The sequence below is a fragment of the Brachionichthys hirsutus genome, chromosome 3, assembly GCF_040956055.1.
Source record: "Brachionichthys hirsutus isolate HB-005 chromosome 3, CSIRO-AGI_Bhir_v1, whole genome shotgun sequence".
NCBI classification, from domain to species: domain Eukaryota; kingdom Metazoa; phylum Chordata; class Actinopteri; order Lophiiformes; family Brachionichthyidae; genus Brachionichthys; species Brachionichthys hirsutus.
The window spans coordinates 993545-1016160 of NC_090899.1; the positions used below are offsets into that span (position 1 = coordinate 993545).

Sequence of the window (22616 nt, forward strand, 5' to 3'; positions counted from 1 at the left end):
ATTAGAGGGCCATTTGCATTGAAGCTCGTACATGCTAACATATTTAGCTTAGAGGCTACGGTGAATTTCCTCTTGATGATATGCTGCACTCAGGCCTCCAAAAATATAAACCGTAACTATAGAAAACTGATGCATCCTCAAAACAAGGTCATGAAACCAGCGGCTCCCAGAAACACCCATCTCTGTTCCTTCGGCGTTTGGACTACAATGTGTGTGTGTGTGTGTGTGTGTGTGTGTGCGCTACGTGGGCTCAAAGCGGGCAGGCTAACAAAGCAGAACCAGGACCCTCCACGGGCAACCGGCCATCCCACGAAGACGGCCAAGGAAAAAGTACCAAAGAGAGAACAACGTGCGACCTTGGCGCCCCTAGCGCTGCCACGCCCCCCTCATTCATTGGTTCACCGAACAATGACGCCTCTTTTCGCGGCTGCCGGCCTCCACCCTGCCCAGTGAGAGTTTCAGTGAGGAAGGACGGCCGGATTCCTGGAATGGTGTTACAGCAGCTGTCTGGCTATTCTTTGCCTATCAATAGGCCGTCCGGCCCGTAACACATCCAGCCATTATCTACTTCGATGCGGGTGGAAAGCATGCAGAAGATTTCTGGAGCTTCTCAGCATAACATTGTTATTGTTTTACTTTTTAAAATGATGCTAAAACATTTTACTCTGAAGATCCAGAGTGGCCTTAGAAACGTCTAAAATTAGTCCTGGTTAGTTCACAACGGACCAAAGAACCAAAGAGATCAAATCAAATGAGTCCGGAGCGTCCATCAGGAGCTCGTTGATCTCCTCCTGACGGCAGGAGGAACGATGGAGGTGGAGGAGTTCACCCTGGAAGACAGACGTTAGAGCCCAAAGCAGAGGCGCTCTGAAGAGCTCGCAGCATGAGGGGACAGAATGTGGAACCCAGAACGGTTCTGCCCGGCCCTCTGAGCTCATTTGTCCCCCCCAGTGGGACCCGACAGCTGACTGATGAGTCGCTGGTTTTTGTAAATGCAACTACATCCTGACCCCCCCCCCCACTCCCCCCCACTGACCCGTGGGACCTTCAGGCATGCGCCAGCGTGACGCATCCTGCTGAGTGGGTCACCAGACCGGATGAAAATAGAGCGGCGGTTGCTCCGCGGCGTGCAATCGGTTCTCGACAGCTGCAGGACGGGCCGGAGGGAATCGTCAGGAAAGAGATCAGCAGCATCATCTGCAGGTGATGAAAACCGTCCAATCAGAGCGTCTGAGCAGGCCCAGGTCCTTATGTTGAGTTATTGATTCAGTGCGTTTGATCAGAGGACAGACCCGATCCAAAGAAGAGGACGGCGTCTCCATCTTCCTCTTCACCACCTCCTCACAACCAGAGGAATGTCAGCCTTCGTTTAGAGTCATAGAAACGGGAGATTTGAAGACAGGTCTCCGTCCCTGATCCGCGTCCAGCGGGACGCCCGACTCCGACTCGGTCTGTACTGAGGAAGACTCCGGCGAAGGTGCTCCTGAACAGCAGGAGACTCATCCTGTTCATCCGAGTGAAATAAAAATAGAACAGATTTCTCCGCTTTTGTTGCTGCTTTTATGATCACAACAGAATTATGGGATGTCTGAGCTGCTGTTGTGACTCTTTACTTGCTGTTAGCAGCCGATGCTGAGATGAACTCTGACTCTGATTCTGTGCTTTATCTCATTTATCAAAGAACATTAAGAGGAATTTCCTCGCAGCTCCTTTTAAACATTTATTTTAAACTTTGTGCGCCTTCGTCCAATAAATCGGATTATGCCGGGATTAGGATCATCCTGTCCGTACAAATAATGTTGTGAAATCCAGTCATGTACATACACACACAGATATATATACATACATATATATATATATTGTGTATAAAGTATTGGTAAAATTAAGTTTACGCAGATTAATTTAACCGATTTATTAAAACTGTTAGTTTTCAATTATCGTATATAAATGCTTTTATTAATTTATTGTTTGCATCACTTTGAAAAAAAGTTTGTAGTTCTATTTCTTCACTTTCAAGGATGAAGGTAACAAAGCAAAAACATTTTGAACTTGTAAAACATTTTTACAGCCTCTCCTGCTTCATTAGCGCTCCGCCTAGTGGCCACGTCGCGGTACTGCAACACATCACAAACGACACGAAGGCCTCCGTTGTGTAGGTCAACTTGTCTATTTAATATATAAAATACGTTAAAACATACGCAAAAAGGGGAGAAGGGAAAGCAGGACCAATGGATACTTTGGTACAATAACAAACACTTTTTGTAAAAGCAGTATAGAATTTGTAATAACATATCAGTGCATACTTTATTTATGAAAATATACACAAATTGTATATCATTCTCCAAAAACAACAAAAATCTTTACAACAAAAAGCAGACTAGCCAAACACAATATATTAGCTATAATTTTAACTTTTTCCTCCATTTCTTTTTTTCCTGTGTGAAGTATATTTGTGTACATTTTATTTCTTCTAACACGATTCACTCTGCTTTTTAAACGCCCATGCATCGACATCATCATGTCTGGTCAGAAATAAGTTAGACGTGTCACGCTACCCCCCCCCCCCCCCCATCCGTCCGTGGCCACACGTGTGCTAGCATTTGTGTTTCATGGCATAAAAATCGTGCAACATTAGTAACACCCTTTTTTGAAGAAAAAATAAAACAAATCCCAGAAAGAGAAAACCAAAATATACTAATAGAATCTTTTATAGAACAAAATAAAATAAAACAAGATGCCTAAATTACACAAAAAAAACAAAGATGCAGATTTCTAATCTCGTCATGACGGCAAAGGCTGCGCTAATGACAATAATCAGAATAATATATAACGTCTCAGAGAACAGCTAAAAACAGACCGTCACCAGCACAAAGTAACACTGGGAAGCGAGTGAAACCTCGAAACACCGTAATACAGGAGCAAAAGTCATCTACTCGCCTCTGTGCGAACAGGAAGTCTGGTGTGTGCTAACACCATTAGCCTCGAGGCTATAGTGAAGAATTAGATCTGGGTTTCTGGATCTGGATTCACTGTGACGCGCCAGAAAGGAAAGCTCACCTGACTCCCCAGCGAGCTGGAGGCGAGGAGATCGCAACTAAATGTTTGGGTGTTCCTTTAAATGCTTCTCAGCGCGATTGTCTTTCTGTTTAGTGATTACAGCGACCCCTAGTGTTCCTCTGAAGAACGCGCAGGAGTTCTGCTTTTGTTCGACACTCGGGGTTCAACAGTCTTAAAGGGATCCCCGACTAGAATGGCATGTTAGCTCGATATGATTCATTATGCTGTCAAAATAAAGCTGTAGGAGTAAAATGTGATAAATATTTTCCAATAGTTATATTTTTGTATACATTTATTTTGCATGTAGGACATCCTTGTTGTTGTTTAAGGCATTCAAACGGTTGCACCACCGGGCTCACCGGTGTTGTGGAGTATAGTCTCAGCGACCTGTTAGCAGCGACCCGTTAGCAGCGACCTGTTAGCAGCGACCTGCTAGCAGCTAGCAGCGGTCTATGGTTGTAGTTTAGACCGATTTGTACAAACAGTCGGGGTTCCCTTTAACGGTCAGAGCTTGCATTTAGGGGGCGGGGCTAATGTCTGTCACATGACCGGAAAAGCAATCGTGATTGGTCAGAGGGATGAGTGACAGATGGAGGCGATAAAAAAATAAAAGGCCCCCCCCGACCAATTTTGATTTGAGCGCTGACACCCGCCGGCTGGATGGAGAGAAGCGTGCGACGAAGTGTTTGAAGCTTCCAGAGTGAGGAAGAGGAGGGGGTGAGGAAGAGGAGGAAGCGAGGAAGAGGAGGAGGGCCCGTAACTCATTAAAAGATCACGACTCGTTCTGAACCGTCCGGCTTAGCGACGGCAATTCCCACCGAAGCTTCCGGCGAGCAAATGGACGGAGGCTAAAAAGGGATGGAACAAAAACCCACCGCTGAAATCTAGAAGCTGAAATCTAGAAGCTGAAATCTAGAAGCTGAAATCTAGAAGCTGAAATCTAGAAGCTGAACTCCTTCACTCTTCCTTGACCTTCATCTTGAATAAGACCTCTGTTGCAGAATAAACCGCAGCCCAGCGATAGAACCGCGTTCGACGGATATGTTTGCGTGCAAATACGTTGATATGCCAAAACTAAATCAACTAATCAATAGAAGTAATTGATTCAAAGGTGGAAACATTTCGGGGGAATTTAGAGCAGCATAAACAGCAAGTGTACACAGAAATACTAGAGAGAGAGATACTATTGTACACGTTACACTGCTCCGATCTGGGATCTCACCTAGACCAGGTGGGAGGGACCGGGTGGGCGGGACCGGGTGGGCGGGATCATGTTTAAGATGAGACCTGATCTTCACCAGGGAGGTCCAACTTCCTGTGTTTGGTTGGAGGTGGATCTTTTTCAATGTCTTTAAAATGAAGAGACATTTTTCTACCTTCTCTTTGATCTGGATTTGTTGCAGTAAAGTTCTGGTTCTGGAGCTGAACACCTGGTTGACTGTGGGGGGGGGGGGGGGGGGGGTAGGTAATCATTAATGTTCAGTTCAGTCCCGTTACCTTTTAGTTCTTTGATATTTCCTTCCATCTTTTTTGATACTTCCAAATTGTGACTCTTTATTGTTTTATAAACAATATTTTAATTTAAAAATAAAAAATAAAATCTACATCTGTGTGGGCGGGGCAGGTGTGTTCAGGAGTCTGAAACAACCGTCGCTCACTGAAAACAGTCCCGAGTCGTCACGGCTACGGTTTGCCTTGCTGCAGCGCCCTCTGTTGGCCCGGCGGCGTATTACACTTTATATACACATAAATATCAGAAAAGCGGCGGGTCCGCTGAGAATCAACGCCTTTGCTTCTTCCTGTTTCTGTACGGGACGTCCTGCCGGATAGAAGCTCATATATACAATCCCTGTCGTCTCCCGCCCCACATAAGGAGCTCCACCCCCCCCCCCCCCCGAAGCTCCTTGAATATATAGATTTCGTCTTTTTAAACCTCCACAAAGGTCACAGATTATATACACGGCACAAAAATAAATTCAGCTCTGTTCAAACACCAGATTTAGGATGAACATTTGTCCAAATTGTCAAAAAGCTGAGGTAACAAACCCACACACACACACACACACACACACACACACACACACACACACACACACCTTTCTCAACATCGGTAGCCGACATGACGTGGGCGGAGCATCAGTTCATCCCTGATTAGAAGAGAAGCGGTCTTTTACCTCGTCAGCAGACGCCGTCCGTCCTCGTGGGACAGCTTGCTTCAGATTAAATGAGGACGCCGGGGGACGTTTGTCTTTTGGGGAGGGAGGGGGGCGAGTTCGTGTCTCCATATTCAAACTGAGACGAAACCTAAACAGTCAAACCAGAAGGACAAAACACCACGGCAACAAAAAGCAAGCACCCGAGGCTCGAGGGCGGGGCCTCGACGGTCGACCTGGGGGGGGGGGGGCAAGTGGCCAATAAAAATGTTCATTCATGGAATCCCTGGTTTGTCAGCTCAAATGTGGTACGAGTGTGTTAGCACGCTCGTGTTGTGAGGTGAGTGGTGTGTGTGTTTGGGGAGTGGGGGGCTAGTGGGGGGGGGGGCATGTACTCAAGAACTCCGCCCCCCTCTTCATGTGACCCAGGCATCGAGTCTCATCCTCTTCACGTTGGTCCCGTCCTGCTCCTGGGGCCCGACTGAAGAGGGTCGCAGGAGGACCATGGCGGGCTGCTGGGCAGCGGCGCCGGACTGCTGGTGGAAATCTGTGGCTCCGCCCCGTCCCTGGGCGCCGTCATCCCGGTCGCTTCCCTCGTACGAGCTGCCGTTGCTGCTGAGACTGTCCACCGGCGAACGGCCCTGACCTCCCGCCTCCAGAAGCAGGGTACCCGGGTAGGCTACCGTCACCAGACCCTGACCCTGCACGCCTCCTCCGGCACCGCCGCCGGTGGAGCAGGGCGTGCTGCGGTCGCGGTTGGGCGAGATGGGTTCAGACTTGATGTTGATGTTGGGGTTGGTGTTGATGGTGAGGGCGGCGCCCTGAGGTATGTGACCCACCGGCCTGGAGAGACAGGAAGAGAAGAAGAAGAGAGACAGCAGCGTCATTAAATAAAGGACTAAAGGAACAACAGAACCATCGCTTCCAGCAGATCTGAGATCTGAAGGCTTCTCTTTCTGGCAGCAGAGAGGAGGAACATGGAAGCGGTTTGAGGAGTAAGGGATGCCGAGGTCGGCCCGGTGGCTCCCTCTGGTGGTGTAAAGTAGACCCTCCGCCCCTGAGGACGCCGGGACGCCGACAGATCGATCGATCGATTTATAGAAGGAATAAAGAAATGGGTCCTTCCAGCCTTGTTGCTGTACGATGACAGCAACGTTCCTCCAGCCTTGATTTCTGACCACATGATTCATCCTAAATAATTTACTGGGAGAGAGGGGGGGGGGGGGGGGGCAGCCGTCCCACCGCCGGCCGGCGTCCACGGGTTCAGACATCACCTTTCACTAAGCTGCTTGAAACACGACAGGATAAAGTTATGGACAAAAAGCTAACACCTCGACCTGCCCTGACCCCCCCCCCCCTGGAGGCTGAGTGAACCTGTCACCGCGCCTCGCTGCTCCGACGCCAACAACAGGTTTTAACAACCTTCTCCCTCTCTCCGTGTCGCGGCCGATCTGAATTTGAAGCTTCTCCCCGCGGGGGCGTTCCATCGTGTCACATCGTTATCCGTCTGCAGCGCCACGCCGCTAATATTCCCTCAATTACCGGCAGACAGAGAGGAATTTAAGATAGGGCGCCTCCAGGCGGTCTGCAGCGCTCGCCGTCTCTGACACAGTTACACACACACACACACACACACACACACACACACACACACACACACACACACACACACTCCGCCGCGGCTCGGGTGGTGAAAACGGCGGAGTCAGCGGCTCGGTGACAGCGATGAAGGCGAGAGCGAGGAGTTACCCTCCAGCGCTAGCAGCACCGAGCGCCGCCAGAGGCGAGACACGCGGTTCAGGGTGAGGCGCGAGGAGACGCTGCCCCGTTTCCCAGAATGCTCAGCTCCTCTGAGGAGCAACCGGCGGCCCAACTCAGCACTTGATCAAGTCCCGCACCGACATTAACATATAGATTGGGAAGCGAGGAAGAAGAGGAGGAGGATGGGAGCCAACAGGTGCTCGCCGAATGCAAAGACGGAAGCAGCGGATAAAGTCTCTAACCGAAGACGGATGATTAATGAGACCCGAGTCATTTCCTGTCAAAGGCGAGGCGAGGATCAAACTGCCCGTCGGCCTCTGATTGGAGGAAATCAGAGACCGACTGCAGCCGTCTGGGCAGCCGACGCGCCCACGTCTCCCACGAGCAGCACAGGCTGCTAACTGGGTTTATTAGGAACTCAAGCAGCTAGCTGTGACAGCTAAGCTACATCTACAGAGGTGTGCGTGTGGCGGCGAGACTGCAGGGGTGTATCAGACGAGTTGGATCCGACTGACTGACAGCTCCGCGGCGTACGAGTCGCATCTCGACGCAGCTAGCTGCTGTCAAGGTGCAGCGTCTTCCTCTTTGTTCACGACTCATCCAAAGAGCGTCAGATGTCAGACCGAGGTGGCAAGAGCGCTCTGCTAACCGCGCTAGCAAAGCCTTCATCTGGAAGAAAAACGAAAGCCCGACGGGAATGAAAGAGCGACGAGGAGGACGGTCGGATGCGTCGCTGCGTCGCTTCCGTTTCTGTTATCTGGGCTCAGGGCGGAGCCTGCCAGCAGAGCGGCGGCGTCGCATTTAAAAAGGCATAGCCGGGCCGCGTGGCGCTAGATGCTAACATTCCATTCACCTCAGGTTAGCAGCGAAATTGGAGATGCAGTTAGCCATCTCCGGATTCTGTTTCTCTGCACCCCACATGCTGTGGAGAAAAGGGGGGGGGGGGGGGGGAAGAGGGGCGACAAAACAAGAGGGTGTTACAGGCTGCTACCCCAGCTACCGCTTAGCTTAGCACAGCTAACACAGAGACGTGGCGCTAATGGCTAAATGGCTATGAAATACAGCACGTCTGATAGGGATGAAGTTAGCACTGAAGAAGAAGAGATTATTTAATACTTTAAAGTATTTCAGAAACCGTTTCAGAATGTTTTAGAGCCTCCAGAGCCACACGAGAAGCCGGTTCCTTCTAAAAGGCATCAACGAATCATTCAAATCCAGATTTATGGCCATTTTTCCTGTAATTCACAGGAAGCGAGTCTCTCTCACAAGCTCTCTAACAAATAAAATCTAGGTCAACACAAAGATGAATCAACCATGTGATGCTGCTGAATCAGCTGACATGCAGATAAAGCCATCAGCTGTTTAAGGTCAAAGGTCAGGTGATCAATCTCAATCATGAAGACGCGGGCGCTTACACCAGGTTACCGAGCGATGCCAGGCTCAGCTGCTGCTGCTGTTGCTGGGAGACGGCTGGTTGCTGTTGCCAGGCAGCCATGTTTCCAGGCACCAGCCCCGGCGGCGTGAACGTCTGGAGCGCCGTGAGATCCGCACTCGTCAGCTGGTACTCTGAGATTAAGGGACGGAGAAAGGAGGAGGGGTGAGGGGTTTACATCATACAACTTTCTGGAGCATCAACTTTAATCAGAGCTAATCCATATTAATGGAGACCTTTGAAGTGGAATGGCTCCAGAAGCGCTCACACAGAGAACAAAGTGAATATTCAGACTGCTTCGTGGCGTCACTCGCGCCGTTTCCACGCTCTCCGCATGGCGCTCCAGGTTTTTCACGGCGTAACGCAGACGAGATGTTTATTTGGGATTATTTTGACCACTTCTACGAAGCAGCGCCGCCGTCTTACCGGTGTTGTAGGCCGTCTGCATGCTGGAGAAGGGCGCGAGGAGGCTGGGCGTTGCCACGGAGACCACTGGTGTGGTGAGAGGCTGCGCCACCTGGGAGCCACCTAGCCGCTGAGCATTCTGGGAAGACAGAGGATGATGACCATCAGGAGGTGAGGACGGACCGCTTAAAGGAACAGTTCATCCAAAAATGAAAATCCACTCGCGATCTGCTCCCTCTGGCGCCGATGAAAAGTCAGGCGAAGTTCCCCGAAAGTTCCCAAGATCCAAATTTGACGTGAAAAGTCCGTTTAGACGCTTTACGGTGAAATAATAGACCTCAGAGCGAGCTAGCTTGGAGCACTAGCATGAACACGTTTTAGGATTGTTGACGTCAGCGTGTCAGTGGAAGCAACACACACACACACACACAACAGAGAAGTTCTGCACATTCTTTAGGCACGGCACATGCTAATGCTATTAGCTTAGAAGCTACAGTGATGCGGCGAGCTTTTGGATTACAGTTGCTGTCATCTCCTGGCGCTTAGCATGTTTAGCTTGTTGGCGCCGCACGCCTGAAATGTTTTGAGAAGCGTTACCGGATGACTTTAATTTCCATTTTGCACGAACTGTTTCTTTAATAACTTCCTCTTAGAATGGCCTGCGTCGCGTCTGTGCATTTCATTCAAACTCAAACTTTATTTAAATGTTTCTACTGCCGGTCTGGCTCAGCTTCACTTATTGTTTGACCTTCATGTAAATACTGACCGATGTTTAAACGTCCATCCGAGATCTACAAACCCCCCCACCCCCCCACCGGCCTCCACGCTAAATCTCGCCGCCGCCTCCATGTATGGGCAGAGCGTCGGCGTCGACGCATGACTTCACCATCCTCAGCAGCGTAATGGTTCACATGTGCTTTCATGAGAACACGCTAACCGAGCCGTGACTCCTGACGTAGCTCAACAAAAACACATCTCGTTAAATCCAGCCGTTTAACAGCAGCCTCCGACCCCGAACACGAAGCTCCGCCCATTTTACTGGCAGACCACAGAAATAGAATCTGAAGTAAACCCAACTAAAGTGTGACATCATCACTTTGTGGGACAAGTTTGATTCATTGTGTGAGAAAATCTTTTAACTCTTCGGCGTCACTTCACACCTGCATGCGAGAGGATGAGAGGCGTCTCGCGTCTCAAGGTGGCGTCGGCACGGCGACGCCGTCGCACAACCGGCGCCGTGCGGCATCACAGCGGAAGGCGTGAAAAGAGGCGTCGCCGTGCGGGAGAATCATGCTGACGGGGAGGCATGCTTCAAACGAAGAGAGGAGGAAGGTCGAGTGCGTGAAGGAGAGGGAGGAGTTAATGGGCTGTGCGTGTGTGTGTGTGTGCGTGTGCGTGGTATCCCAACATGTCCTTCTGGTTGGATCGTTCTTCACTCTGATGAAACCAAACATGCACATGCTGCCGCTCAGCATGTTAGTCAGCTGGTCGCTCCGGCTCGCTCCACATTCCCTCAAAGTTCCCTCAACGTTTCCTCAACGTTCCCTCAACGTTACCTCAATGTTCCCTCAACATTCCCTCAACGTTTCCTCAACATTCCCTCAACGTTCCCTCAATGTTTCCTCCAGCTGATGTCACTTAATTTTAGCTTATGACTGCTTTCTTACTTTTTGACGCGTAATTTCTTTTAAAACCTCCATAGTCTTCCGGCTGTTATGCTAAGCTAAGTCAGCCGTGTGCTAGTTGTAGTTTCCTGTTGGTATCAAAATTCCTATTTAACCCCTGGAATTCCTTAAATATTCAAAAGCAAACACAAGACGTGAGTTTATCCAAAAGTAGATTCATCTTTTTTTCATTTCCTGTTTGACCAATGCAGCATCCAACAATAATCAATATGCAGCATCCAATAATAATCAATATGCAGCTCCTTCCTCCTGAAGAACTCTTTTAGAGGTCACGTCTTCGTGTTTGTGGCCTGATAATTAGAAAAGCTAAAACGATTGACGGTCCAGATCTCCCAGGAACCAGAGCAACCAGCTGATTGGCCCTGCTGTCGTCAAGGCGACGGCGCCTTCCGGATGCTGGTGGAAGTCACACTCATGCTCAGTGAGATCACACGGTCTTCACCTCACTCACCAGCTCCAGCTCGTCCTCCGTCTGCGGGGCGGGTGGAGGAGGGGCAGAAAACAGACGGTTACCGGCGGCAGCGAGTCACAGCAACGAGTCAACGTTACACACGGGAAACCGGGCTCTGCCGCCTCCCGGTTCTGAACCGGAGCCAGGAGAACCATCGGATCCAGACGTCTGCCTGGCTTTTGTTCATTTCAAACCGGGACCCGGAACCAGCGGGGGGGGGGGGGGGGGGTGACCGTGACACGCCGAGACGCCCCGGGAGCCCCAACAATTCTAACGTATCGCTTTAAGCTCTGCGTCCCGCCGCTGGCCGGTCCCACGTTCGTCCCCGCCGTAGTCGTGTCCTCACCAGCTGCATGAGGCTCTTGCCGCCCTGCGAGGTGATGACCCTCAGGTCCGGCTTCCGGCTGTTGACCATCTGAGGGGTGGGCGAAGGCGGAGACTTAGCCAGGACCACCTTCCCCAGGCTGTTGCCGTTGGATACGGAGAGGAGGCCCGGGGAGGCTCTGGCACTGATGTAGCCGTTAGCTGGAGGGACACAGAGAGAGAGAGATCAGTGAGGGGGGGGGGTGACTCTACCCATGTGTGTGTGTGTGTGTGTTCTCATTAGCGAGTTGGATAGCTCCACATGCTACTCTTTGTTTCTGCGGCTCCATCAGTGTTTATTTGGCAGCGCTCAGTTTCTCTCTCTCTTTATTCTGACTCATTAAAAAACAAAAACAAACAAACAACAAAGTAAACCAGGTGACATAAGATGCTAATACTTCAGCTTCAGGTGTCAAAAGATGCTGCAGCTTGACTTTCAGCTCGTTGCCACCACCAGCGCTCAGCGTGGTCACGTCTTTACGTTAGCAACACGATAAAGGGGTGGAATCCAACAGCGCCATCCACTGGCTGGGGGGTCCAACAGCAACAATCAACAATCAGAGTTTCTGCAATCGATTCCAAAAGGAGCCCCCACCTGTTTTGGATCGGAACGAATCCGGAAATAAACGCACATTTATCAGCCGGCGCCGGTTTAAAGACACCCTCCACCGGGCTCCACGGGTTTATGGGTGAACTACGAACACCCAGTCAGAAGCCCAGCCTCTGATTGGACGAAAGAAAACAAGCTTACAAGCATCGTTTACGTGTTTATAAAAGCACGTCGGAGTTCTGCTCATTAAGAAGTCTCTGCTCGGAGGCGATTATCTTTTGGTGCGTAACATTCTACCGCTTTCTGCATTCCAACAACGTTACAGAACGTCACGCTTGCTGAACGCACCCTCCTTTTAAACTGGTCTACCCTGCAACGGATGATTGAGGCGGCGGCGAACCACGCCTCTGAGTGATGTCATCCGTGCTCTTATGAAAGCTTTTCTGAACTGCATTCCTGCAAATTATCTCCTTGGATTTTATCTGACTTGGATTTTTATCATAAGAACATTTTAAAGAGTTTGAAACATCATTTGATGAGCAGGACATAAACGTTGTGAAAAAAACGAATCCTTCTGAGAGCACAGACCTCCCCCAAGCAGCTCACTCCCCTCCTAACTGGATCTACACCGTCCACATGGATCAGAACCAGAAGACATGTTTCACGATGGTTCATATTGGACCCCTTTTATGGCTGTGATTTCTGGTGAGTGAATTTAATACAGATTTTACAAGATAGGATTTTTAGAAAAAGCCTCCATTATAAGTAAATGGGAAAATCCAAATCCTTTTGACGGGGATGCGGATCGCTCTCAGAATTTAAGTTGTGATTTTTCCTGTAATCCTGCGTCTCCTTGGTAATAAAAGTCACTGTGTGTGAAAAGAGACAGCAGGGACTTTCCCACCACACACACACCTCATACAGACTGTGTGTGTGTGTGTGTGTGTGTGTGTGTGTGTGATAGCAGATAGCCATGACGCCAGCTCCAGACGACAGCAGCATGTGACTCTGCTTCATCTCAGTCACACACACTCCAGGGAGACAGACACACAACAGCAACAAATGAACGGCACGTCTCTACGGGGGGGGACAACCAAGGGGAGAGAAGGGGAGATGTCGGTGAAGTGGGACGGAGAGATGGAGGGGAAAGGTACAAAAGATAAAGGAGTAAGATAACCAGGGAGGGAAGGGAAAACTGGGAGGAAGAAAAAGTAGAAAGGAACAAGGGATGCAGAAGGAAGACGATGGGATGGAGAGGTGGGAAATAAAAAAGGAGAGAAACAGGGAAGGAAGAAAAGAAGGATAGATGAGATGGTGAGGGGAGAAAAGGAGGAGAAAGAGTAAGTAGAGTAAGTAAGATGAAAAGAAAAACGAGAAAAAATGATGGAAGAGGGAAAGAACTGAGAATAAGAACAGGAAGAAAAGAAAAGCAGGAGAGAATGTCCTCTTTCAGAAAGAGAAGGAGAATCTTCAGTAAACGTCAAATGTGGCAACACGCAGAGAGCAGCCCCCACCTGGACCTGGAGGAGACAGGTGGGGGGGACAGGAATGTCCAGGGAAGACAGACGGATGGAGGGAGGAGTTAAAGAAGCCATTTTTGTCAAACTGGAGAAACAGAGGAGGAGGAGTATTAAGACCCCATCTGTCCCCAAAAACTACAACCCCCAGCCCGACCTGAGGGTGGGGGGACAACGACCCTTCACCTTATTGATCGTAGGACTCCCGTGGAGCCAGTCTTCAGGCTCAATGACTCCAGAGGAGTCTTTTTGGGGAAGGAAATAGAAAAAGAGAAAATGATGAAGAGATAGAGAAGAGTAGTAAGGAAATTAGATAGAAGAGGAAGGATGCAGAGGAGGCTAGGAAGGAAGCAAGGAAGTAGGAGGCATGTGTGTGTGTTTTTGGTGAGTTCAAGTGTGTGTGATTGAGGTGCGTTGATTTGTTTTTCATGTGTGTTTGTCTAGCAGTTGCTCTACAAACCCACACATCAGTGTGTGTGTGTGTGTGCGTGTGTGTGTGCGTGTGTGTGTGCCGTCTCCGGTTACGAGGGGCAGGGCGTGGGAATGTGAGGAATGCCGGGTGACGTCAATGGTGACATTCCCGGAGCCTCTAGTCCCGGGACGACAGCTGAGAATGACAGATCCAAGGGAGAAGGAGAAAAGAGGGAGACGCAGAGCAGGAGAAATCCGTGGAGGGCTGAAGGGAGAGGAGGAGAAGGAGAAAGAGGAGAGACCGGGAGAGAAGGAGAAAGAGGAGAGACCGGGAGAGAAGGAGAAAGAGGAGAGACTGGGAGAGAAGGAGAAGGAGGAGTGTGGTGATAAAGGGGGAAGGAGACCGAGCCGGATAATGGGAATCTGACCCCCCCCCCACCACCTAGATGAACAGGAAGTGGAACAGGTCACATGACAGCTGTAAGGACCCCGGATCAGAGCAGCGGGAGGGCGTCACACATCGTGGTCACATGACCTCCATGAGCCACTCATGATGATCCATTATAGGAAATAGTATTATCATGTCAGGGGGAGGGGCCAGGATCGTCAGTCGGTGGGTCAAGCTTGCATTAAGGTGACATCATCATGATGACATCATCATGTCCAAGGGTTCATCTTGTGGCGTTGGCGGAGGCCCCGCCCCCATCTCTGAGTTTTACATTAGTCAACTCGTTTGTGTTTAAACATAGAAGAACTGAGTCACTGGGAAAGTCCCCGGCCGCGGTCATGTGACCCGCAACACGCTCTGATGCCCCCCCCCCCCCCCCCCAGCATGTTTATCTGCTGATCGGAGACGCCGTCCCAGCGTATCCGTTACCACCGGCTGCTGCCGCTATCTGGCCGGCTAATGGGATTTAAGGGGCGCGCTCTGGCCAGCGTCAAAGTCACCCCTGAGGACGGGCTGGTGCCGAGACGGGGGGCAGTTGGTTGGACGAGGGGCCGGGATGGTAGATAATACCAGAGGGGGGGGGGAGCTCAGGAACATTCCAGGGGGTTTAGTTTGGGACCTGAACCTGCTTCGCCCACACCTGTGATGCGTTCAGGGACTCCAACCAGCAACAAGATTCTTTTTTTACATTAAATTGCGGCAGGAAAGGGTTCTACTTACGGACTGGACTCGGACAGGCGCCGTTCGAGTTGCCCAGATCTCCTCCGAGCAACGCTCCTACGACACAAACACACAATCACAGTCAGACCTGCAGGACGGGCCGGTCTACAGTCGCCATTAAAGCTCCCGCCGTTCATCCCAGTCCTGCGTCAAGGACTGTAACGGGATTAAAACCCGGCGCCTCACCGGCTCGCCAACTAGCCAACAGGGAAAATCGAATTCAGTTGAATTTGAAAATGAATGAAAATAATGAGTTGCCTGAAACAGGAAGTGACCTTTAATCGTGTGACCATAAAACTGAGCCCTAAATTATGACTACTTCCTTTTACTGCGGAATCAAACGGTGATTTCAGCGATCAGCGGTTTGAACCGTTTCTCAGTCCATTACGGAAGCGGCGGGACGTTCCCGCTCCGCGCCGAGAGCAGGATGAGGGAGGCGGGGCCCCCCGCCTGCGTGGAGGACGGCGTGCTATGAAAGGCGCTGTGATGCATTAGTTGAACGTTACATCACCTCACTCCGACTGCAACGAGATTACGCCGGCCGGAACAAAGCTCGCTAAGTAACCTCGTCTGAGACGCCAAACTGGGGCACAAATCCGTTTAGTCAGAGGGTGGAGGGTTGCTAGGCAGCCGAGCGCCCGCCTCCATCAGGTGCCTCCCTAAGGCGTGTCACTTCTCTGACAGGTATCCCTTTAATGGGACGGTGCATCTTCTCTACGCTTTCCTGCAGAACACCCGTCAGTCCGACGGCGTCACCCGATCACCTTTAAAACGACAACCGGACAAAGCCGCGCGGCGAGATCCGGACGGATCAATCAGCAGCTGAGGTTTGAAGCCGGACGTTTATTCCCGAGAAAATGTCACAAACTATTGATCAACACGCCGCCCGCTGCGCCTCGCCTCGTCTCTTACCTGCGCTCGCAGGTCGCTGCGGTAACCCTGGCGACACGGTGTTCCTCTGCAGAGCTGGTTGCTGTGGCGACAGGAGGCGGGGGTCCGTGAGGGTGGAGGTGACAAAGGAAGTGGTGGTGACCAGGGCGCCGCCGGGGTTGTTGCTGAACTGGAGGGCCGCCACCGCCGCGTTCTGATTGGACACTGGCACGGTGACTGGCATGGAGAAAGTGGGCTGTGGGACTGTAGACTGGTGGAGAGACAGGAGAGGGCGGGGCTCAGATGTGTGTCTCCACACACACACACACACTCACGTATAGGTGATCAGTCAGCAACACAAGAAGAGCGTTTCCAAAACCAACCATTGATGGACTCGGACAAAGAAGCTAAACGTTTGGTTCGTTTCTTTTTGTTGTTTTTTTTTACTTTGAATTCTCTAAAACCCCAAATATTACCTTTAAATGCGTAAAAACGTTTTGGAAGCTAACTCTTCAACACACACTCGCTCAGCCGTCGCATGCAGGGTGGCGTGGAGGCGGGGCCAAAGCTGTCGCTACAGGTTATTGGTGACGTTTCATAGCGTGCATCATTCCAGGTACGTCCCACCACCGCCGCTGACGTCATCGCCGAGAACCGTCCCAGGAAGGGAAGACGACGCTCCGTCGTGTTTGAGTCGACCTCGAGTTGACCCATTTCACCCGACGCCGAAAGAAGGGCTTCCACAAATAGAAAATGGGTCGCGGTTCTGAAGCTGCCTGGGACCCGGTTTGAGGACACCTTCCTCTGCCGCAGTTTGTTCGTAGGAAACCGAATGGAAAAGATTTCAAATTAAAAGTGGTCGACGGAGGCGTTCCGGTGTTTTCATTTGGTTTCAGGCAGGATTAGGGAAAATCTACAGGACAGAATTCCAAGAAAATTTGGAGAAAGACGACAAAAAAAACCCTGATAAACAAAATGTTTCCTGTTTTCTTTGACATCATGTCCCTAATTATTTAAAACGGCTCGACTGAAACGTGCAAATCCACAGGAAACAATCCAGGGGGTTTTAATAACTTTACATTTCAATGGCCGCCAGAATAATTCTGTAATTTGTTTCTAATTCTAATACAATTAGAGTAATATAAATTATATCTTCCTGCAGTCCGGAACGCGGTTATTTTAAACTAGAAAGGGACGGTTAGGTTAAGCTAGCAGCTGTTAGCCAGAGGCTAACCGCTAGCAGCACGGCATCACTTCACACAGGCCAAGTGGGGGGTGGGGGTGGGGGGTGGGGGGATGGATGAGGGGATGAAGGGTTAGTGCAAAGGGGACAGAGGTGTGGAAACATCGGAACGCTAAAGTCCTGATTTCCCTAAACGCCCGTGGAGGGGCGGGGCCCAGGCGTGGCCTAGTTGCTGCTCTCCTCCCTGTTGGGGAAGTGTTTTAAACTTGACTTCCATTGTTCGAGCTGAATACTTCTGACGTGTATCCTGATTACTTTGAGTGTGTAAAACCTGAAAGGAGCGGCGCTTCGCCTCGCCTCGCCTCACCTGACCCCCCCCTCCCTCACTTCTCATGTGAACAAAATGAGGGCAGAGCAGGAAGAAGAGAAGCCGCCTGCGGCGCGCCGATTCTTCAGGGAGGGGTGGGGTGAGCGGTAGCATGCTAGCTAGCGCTGCGGCGTGGTCAGCTGCTCCGGGACGTCTCGCTCATCTGCCCCTGCTGATGTCATCCTCCTGATTTAAAACCCTGAATGTCAGCCATGTTTGAGATGATCGGCGGCGGTGAGGACAGATCGGGAGGTTGAAGATATTCCAGGTCAGTATCGGGAACCGACAGAGTTCCGGGAAAGGGACCTCGACACCCGCCGGTTCGGTTCCTGGCTCATGGGCACCGAGCAGCCAGATGTTACAGGATGAAATCCGACAGAGAGCCTCCGGTGAGAAGCTGCTCCCTTTCTCCTCGCCTGCCGTGGCGTGACGGCCTCCCCCAGCCCGGCGCCCCGCTCTCCCTCCCTCAGGAGGTATTTCAGGACAAGTGGGATTAAGCGCGCGTGTCCCGGCCCGTCCCCTGGCTGTCACGCTGTGGATAACGATGCCGGCGGCGGCGTGGTGGCTGGTGATGCGTGCCGCCGTTCGCCGGTGGGAGCTCTGCTGGGTGGACCGGGTGGACCGGCGGTGGACGGGAAGCAAACGCTACACGCTAGTAGCGTTAGCTGGCATCCGATCACTGACGGAAGCTATTAGAAATATGAATGGATTAACCAACACGTTTGTAGTCGTCATGTTTACAGTCAGTTTTTAAACTCATCTCTGTAGCCTCGAAGCTAAAAGCTAATGAAGAAACTTCAGAGCAAAATACGGCTTCGTTTCATTTTTGGGCTGTAAAATCAGAATAAAAGATAAAAGAAGAGGACAATAACTGACCTATCGCAAGCGAGCAATCAGAGAAGCAGGGGGCGGAGCTATGACTCGATCTCTACTCCTCAAGGGGATATTAATGGGGGGGTTAGTGAGCATCGCCACACGACTGGTGTTGGGGTACACAAGGCAGGACCTGGACCCAGAGTGGGTTCGGGCCCAGTTAGCTTTAGCGCCCTAGCTTGAGCCTGAGCAGCCCTGGTCTGTCTGAGCCCAAAGGCTGCTCTGAACGCGTCGATTATCATCATGCATCACCATTCCCTCCCTGGCAACGGTTGCTATGCCAACTTTTGTGAGAAGTGGGGACCTAGTTAGCGCTGCTCCGTCTGATGTTGGTGAACCTGCAGAAACAGCAGGGGGCGAGGCTGCATTCAAATGAGAGCAGCACCTGTCACCTAATGAAGGCGGGGCTACAGTAGACCTGTGACGGCGGTGGCGATGTAGGCGTGGTGCTTTAAGTGACCATTGGCGTAAAAATAGAGAAACGTGATCCGTGGTTTCTGATAAAAACGAGCCGCGGGTGAATCGACTCATTGTGAGCGGTGCAAACTTTCTCGGCCGCACGGCATCAGAGGGGGTTGTGGGTAATGACGGTGGGGGGAGGGGGGAAGAGGTGCTGTTGGTAGGAGGTGAAGTGAAGAAGGTAAAGGAGTGGGGAGGAGAAGGCGAGTGCTCTGTGAGTAGTCAGGCCGCCATCGGCAGCCGGAAACCTCCGGCGGCAGCGCACCAGCATGGGGGGGGGGGGTTACACAGAGGGAGGGGGGCGGTACTCACTGACAGCCTATAGTTCTGCATCATTTTATCAAACTCCTCGTCAATTTTTTTGTATTTCTCCTCAGTGCGGGGGGTGAGGGAGAAGGGCTCCTCGGGTTCTGGGCTCTCAGAGTCCCGGTGCTCTTTCTTGTTCAGAGCCTTCGTTTCCCCAAACAAAAGAAGAAGAAGAAGAAGACGAAGAAGAAGAAGATGACGAAGAAGAGGAGGAGGAGGGCAGACAGACAGGAGGGGAGGTGGATAGAGAGAGGCAGAGAAAGGGCCGGTTAGACTGGGTGACTCCGTGGCGGTACTCACGCCGTAGCGCTTGAACAGGCTGTCCAGGTCCTCCGTCTTGCGGTACTTGTCTTCGTTTAGCGGGCTGCGGTCGATGGAGTCGTCGCCATCGGCCTCGGGGCTGTTGCAGCCGTTAAAGCCTTTCTTTCGCAACGTCTGAGGCGTTCAGAGAGGAGTAAAGGAGGAGAAGGAGGAGGCGCATTTACACGTTTCATGTTTCACAGTTTCATTTCACACACCGACGGCACCGACTCCGCTGGAGAGGAGCAAGGCAGCGGCTCCAAGATGGCGCCGCTCGACCCCGGCGGTCGGGCGATCCACCCTGATAATGGATTTAGGAACACGCCGCCCACCTGGAAACAGCCCGTCGCTGCAGAACCTGCTCTCAGGGGGTCGTGGATGAAACGGGTCACGGAAATACAAGCAGAACGCTTCGGGAAAAAACGGGTTCCGGACTCGCTGCAGGGCGGGAAACCATCTATGGACCCGAGCTGCGAGTCGGGAAACGCAGCGGGTAAAGGGTGCGTCGGGAAACGTGTGGCAGCGTGAGCGCCGCGGCGAACGGCAGGTCGAGTCAGAGCGAGAAGAAGAGGAGGAGGAGGAGGAGACTCTGTTGCCGAGAAACGGACCGGCTGGGACATAGAAACAGCGCCGAGACCAAAGTGGTACCTGTTGGGATATTTATTCCACCGACACACCTGAACACAAACCACCGCGAGAAAAACAAGAACATAGAAAACACTGCGTGTGTGTGCGTGTGCGTGTGTGTGTGTGTGTGCGTGTGTGTGCGTGTGTGTGTGTGTGTGTGTGTGTGTGTGTGTGTGCGTGTTCTGGCCTGAAAACGGACGGAACAAAAGAAACAGAGCAAAGAATAAAGAAACGGAGCGACAATGGCGGCACGCGCGGAGGACGTGGCGGAGGCGTGGCCCACCTGCCCTCCGCCATCGGGACACAAAGGCTGGAAACACGCACACACCATTAGTGACACACGTCTGCATCCCATAATAACCCCGCTGTCCGACCGCAGCTCCTGTGCAACAAAACGACCACACCCGACGTGTTGACCCCGTTTATTTTTATCGTCCATGAGAAGCAGGGATCACATGTGTGGACCAGTTTCAACACGGACACGGGACAGGGGGGGGGGGGGGGGAGAGGAGGGGGGGTAGGTGGGGTCCCTAGACGGGGAGCAGTTCTCTGACAGGAAGTGAACCCTCACACCGGCTGCACGCCCGTCCGTTGGCTCCTCCTCCTCGCTGTTACTTCACACCCACGTCCCGCGGCGGAGCTAAATGTTTGTGGAGAGGGTTGGACTACCCCTAGATGCCCCCCCCCCCACTGTAAAAGCAAAGGAGCACCTCCTCCTCCTCCTCCGTCTCCTGTGTCTCTGCGTCCCAGCCAGCCATCTGTCCACCTGTCCACCGTCTCTCTCTATCGTGTTGCCAGGGTAAGATTCACCCTACAGAGCGCCGCGCCGGCCTCTGACTGGTTGCGCCTCACAACAAGCCCCGCCCCCAACCTCCACCCCACACCCCCCTCCCTTCCCCTCTGGCTCGAGCGCTCGCCCACCCGCCTGTCCGCCCAACCTCTTTCCTTCTCATCTCGCACTCGTCCTTCTGTGTTTTTAACATCCCTCTCTTTCTCGTGTCCGTCGCCAGCTTCCCCTCCTCCTCCTCCTCCTCTCTCTCTCTCACTGCTCGTTCTCCTGTCCTCGTTTGACCTTTTCCCAGAGCTTTCACTTTCCCTCCGCTCATCTCCTCCTCCTCCTCCTCCTCCTCCTCCTAACTATTGAATTATTTACCCACGAGGTTGCCGGACGAGTCGCCGGGACGTCCCACCGCCGGCCTGGGAGGGGTACGTTTGCTCCCTCTGACGGGAGCAGGTCAAGCGGGTGGAGATATCATTCTTTAGGGGCAGGTGTCCCCCCGGTCAGCTGTAAATAACCGATTAACATCTTTCCTCGTTCCGTTCTGCTGGTTAAATAATCGGAACCCGATGGCGATCGGCTGGCGAGGGCGTGTCGGTGTAAGAACGCCTCCGGTCAGCTCGTCTCGCCGGGATTAGGCGGCGCCCAAAGCCAGGGCCAAGCCGCTCAAAGAGGAAAGGGCCTTCCCTTTCTCCGCCCATCCCGCTTTGTCCCCCCGCCTATTCATCGCCGGCGTTTTAGCCGTCGCTGGCTGGCGCTCCCTCCATCCCTCGCCGTCTTCCCCTCGCCCTGATTGGGATCTGCAGTCAAGCGGATTAACGCGCCCTGGCAGCGCGGCCGGCCGCCCACGCACTCTCCACAGCAGCACGTGCACGAGAGGGGCTGCATGTGAATATGGAACGCCTCCGGAGTGCAGGACACACACCGCGCACGTGAGTGAGTGTGTGTGCGTGTGTGTGTGTGTGACTATATCAACACTTCATAATCTTTACTTTCGCTGCAAACAGGAAAATGTTGTGACTATCTGGTTTAATAATCAATCATTAGGTCATCCCTACATCCCTGACCCCCCCCCCCCATGTCCCAACATCAGGACTTCAAACATGGCTTCATGACCCCCGGCTGGCAGAGAAGTTTAAAACTAAAACATACACAGCGAAGTAAAACAAATCTTCTCTCACAGCCAGTTATTGATCGTTATGTCATGTGATCAGATCTTTCTTGATGTTAGCTGCTACTAGCTGTTAAGTAACCCCCCCCCCATTCTGTCCGACCCCCTCCCAGAAGAAGGTGAAATAATGAGAATTAACGGAAAACGGTTCGGCACAGGACAAACGTCAAATAAGTTGTCAAATGTCCCGTGGCCTACAGAGAGGGTGTGTGTGTGGGGGGGGGGGCATGTAGGCTGGTGTAGGAGAGAAGCACCCATGTAGGACACCAACACACACACACACACCAACACACACAACTGAGAGACTCACCGGGACTGAATATTGCATGAACCGTTCTCATGGGCTGCTGCAGAGCACGCAAACAGGACTTAAACACACACACACACACACACACACACACACACACACACACACACACACACACACACACACACACACACACACACACTCACACACTCACACACACTCACACGTATGCACACAAACAGAGTCGGTGGAGCTTGAGCTGATGTGGCCCGAAGCAGCCCAACGCCCTGACACACACACACACACACACACACACACACACACACACACACACACACACACACACTTAAGAGCCGTCTGCAGCTGCAGATAGAGCCCACAGAAAGGTTTTCCTGCTGACACGCTGAGACACACGGAGGGAGAGGAGGACGGAGGGAGAAGAGGACGGAGGGATGGGAGGATGGAGGGATGGGAGGACGGAG

At 52.0% G+C, this 22616-nt stretch overlaps 1 protein-coding gene across 2 annotated transcripts in view; it reads right to left on the minus strand.

Annotated features, from left to right (window-relative positions):
• Positions 1-2148: 2148 nt before the first annotated feature.
• The window catches only part of mef2d (myocyte enhancer factor 2d), a 39549-nt gene continuing 19081 nt past the window's right edge, over positions 2149-22616 (minus strand). Inside the window, exons 4-11 of one of the 2 annotated variants that reach the window (XM_068754825.1) lie at positions 19312-19446; positions 15866-16094; positions 14954-15010; positions 11291-11469; positions 10936-10965; positions 8830-8947; positions 8387-8537; positions 2149-6053 (exon numbers count right to left, since the gene is read on the minus strand). In XM_068754825.1, the coding sequence (XP_068610926.1) occupies positions 5627-6053; positions 8387-8537; positions 8830-8947; positions 10936-10965; positions 11291-11469; positions 14954-15010; positions 15866-16094; positions 19312-19446 (1326 nt within the window). In that variant the 3' untranslated portion in view covers positions 2149-5626. Of the gene's footprint in view, positions 6054-7820; positions 7894-8386; positions 8538-8829; positions 8948-10935; positions 10966-11290; positions 11470-14953; positions 15011-15865; positions 16095-19311; positions 19447-22616 lie in introns of those variants that run through there. The other variant, XM_068754833.1, reaches the window with a different exon arrangement.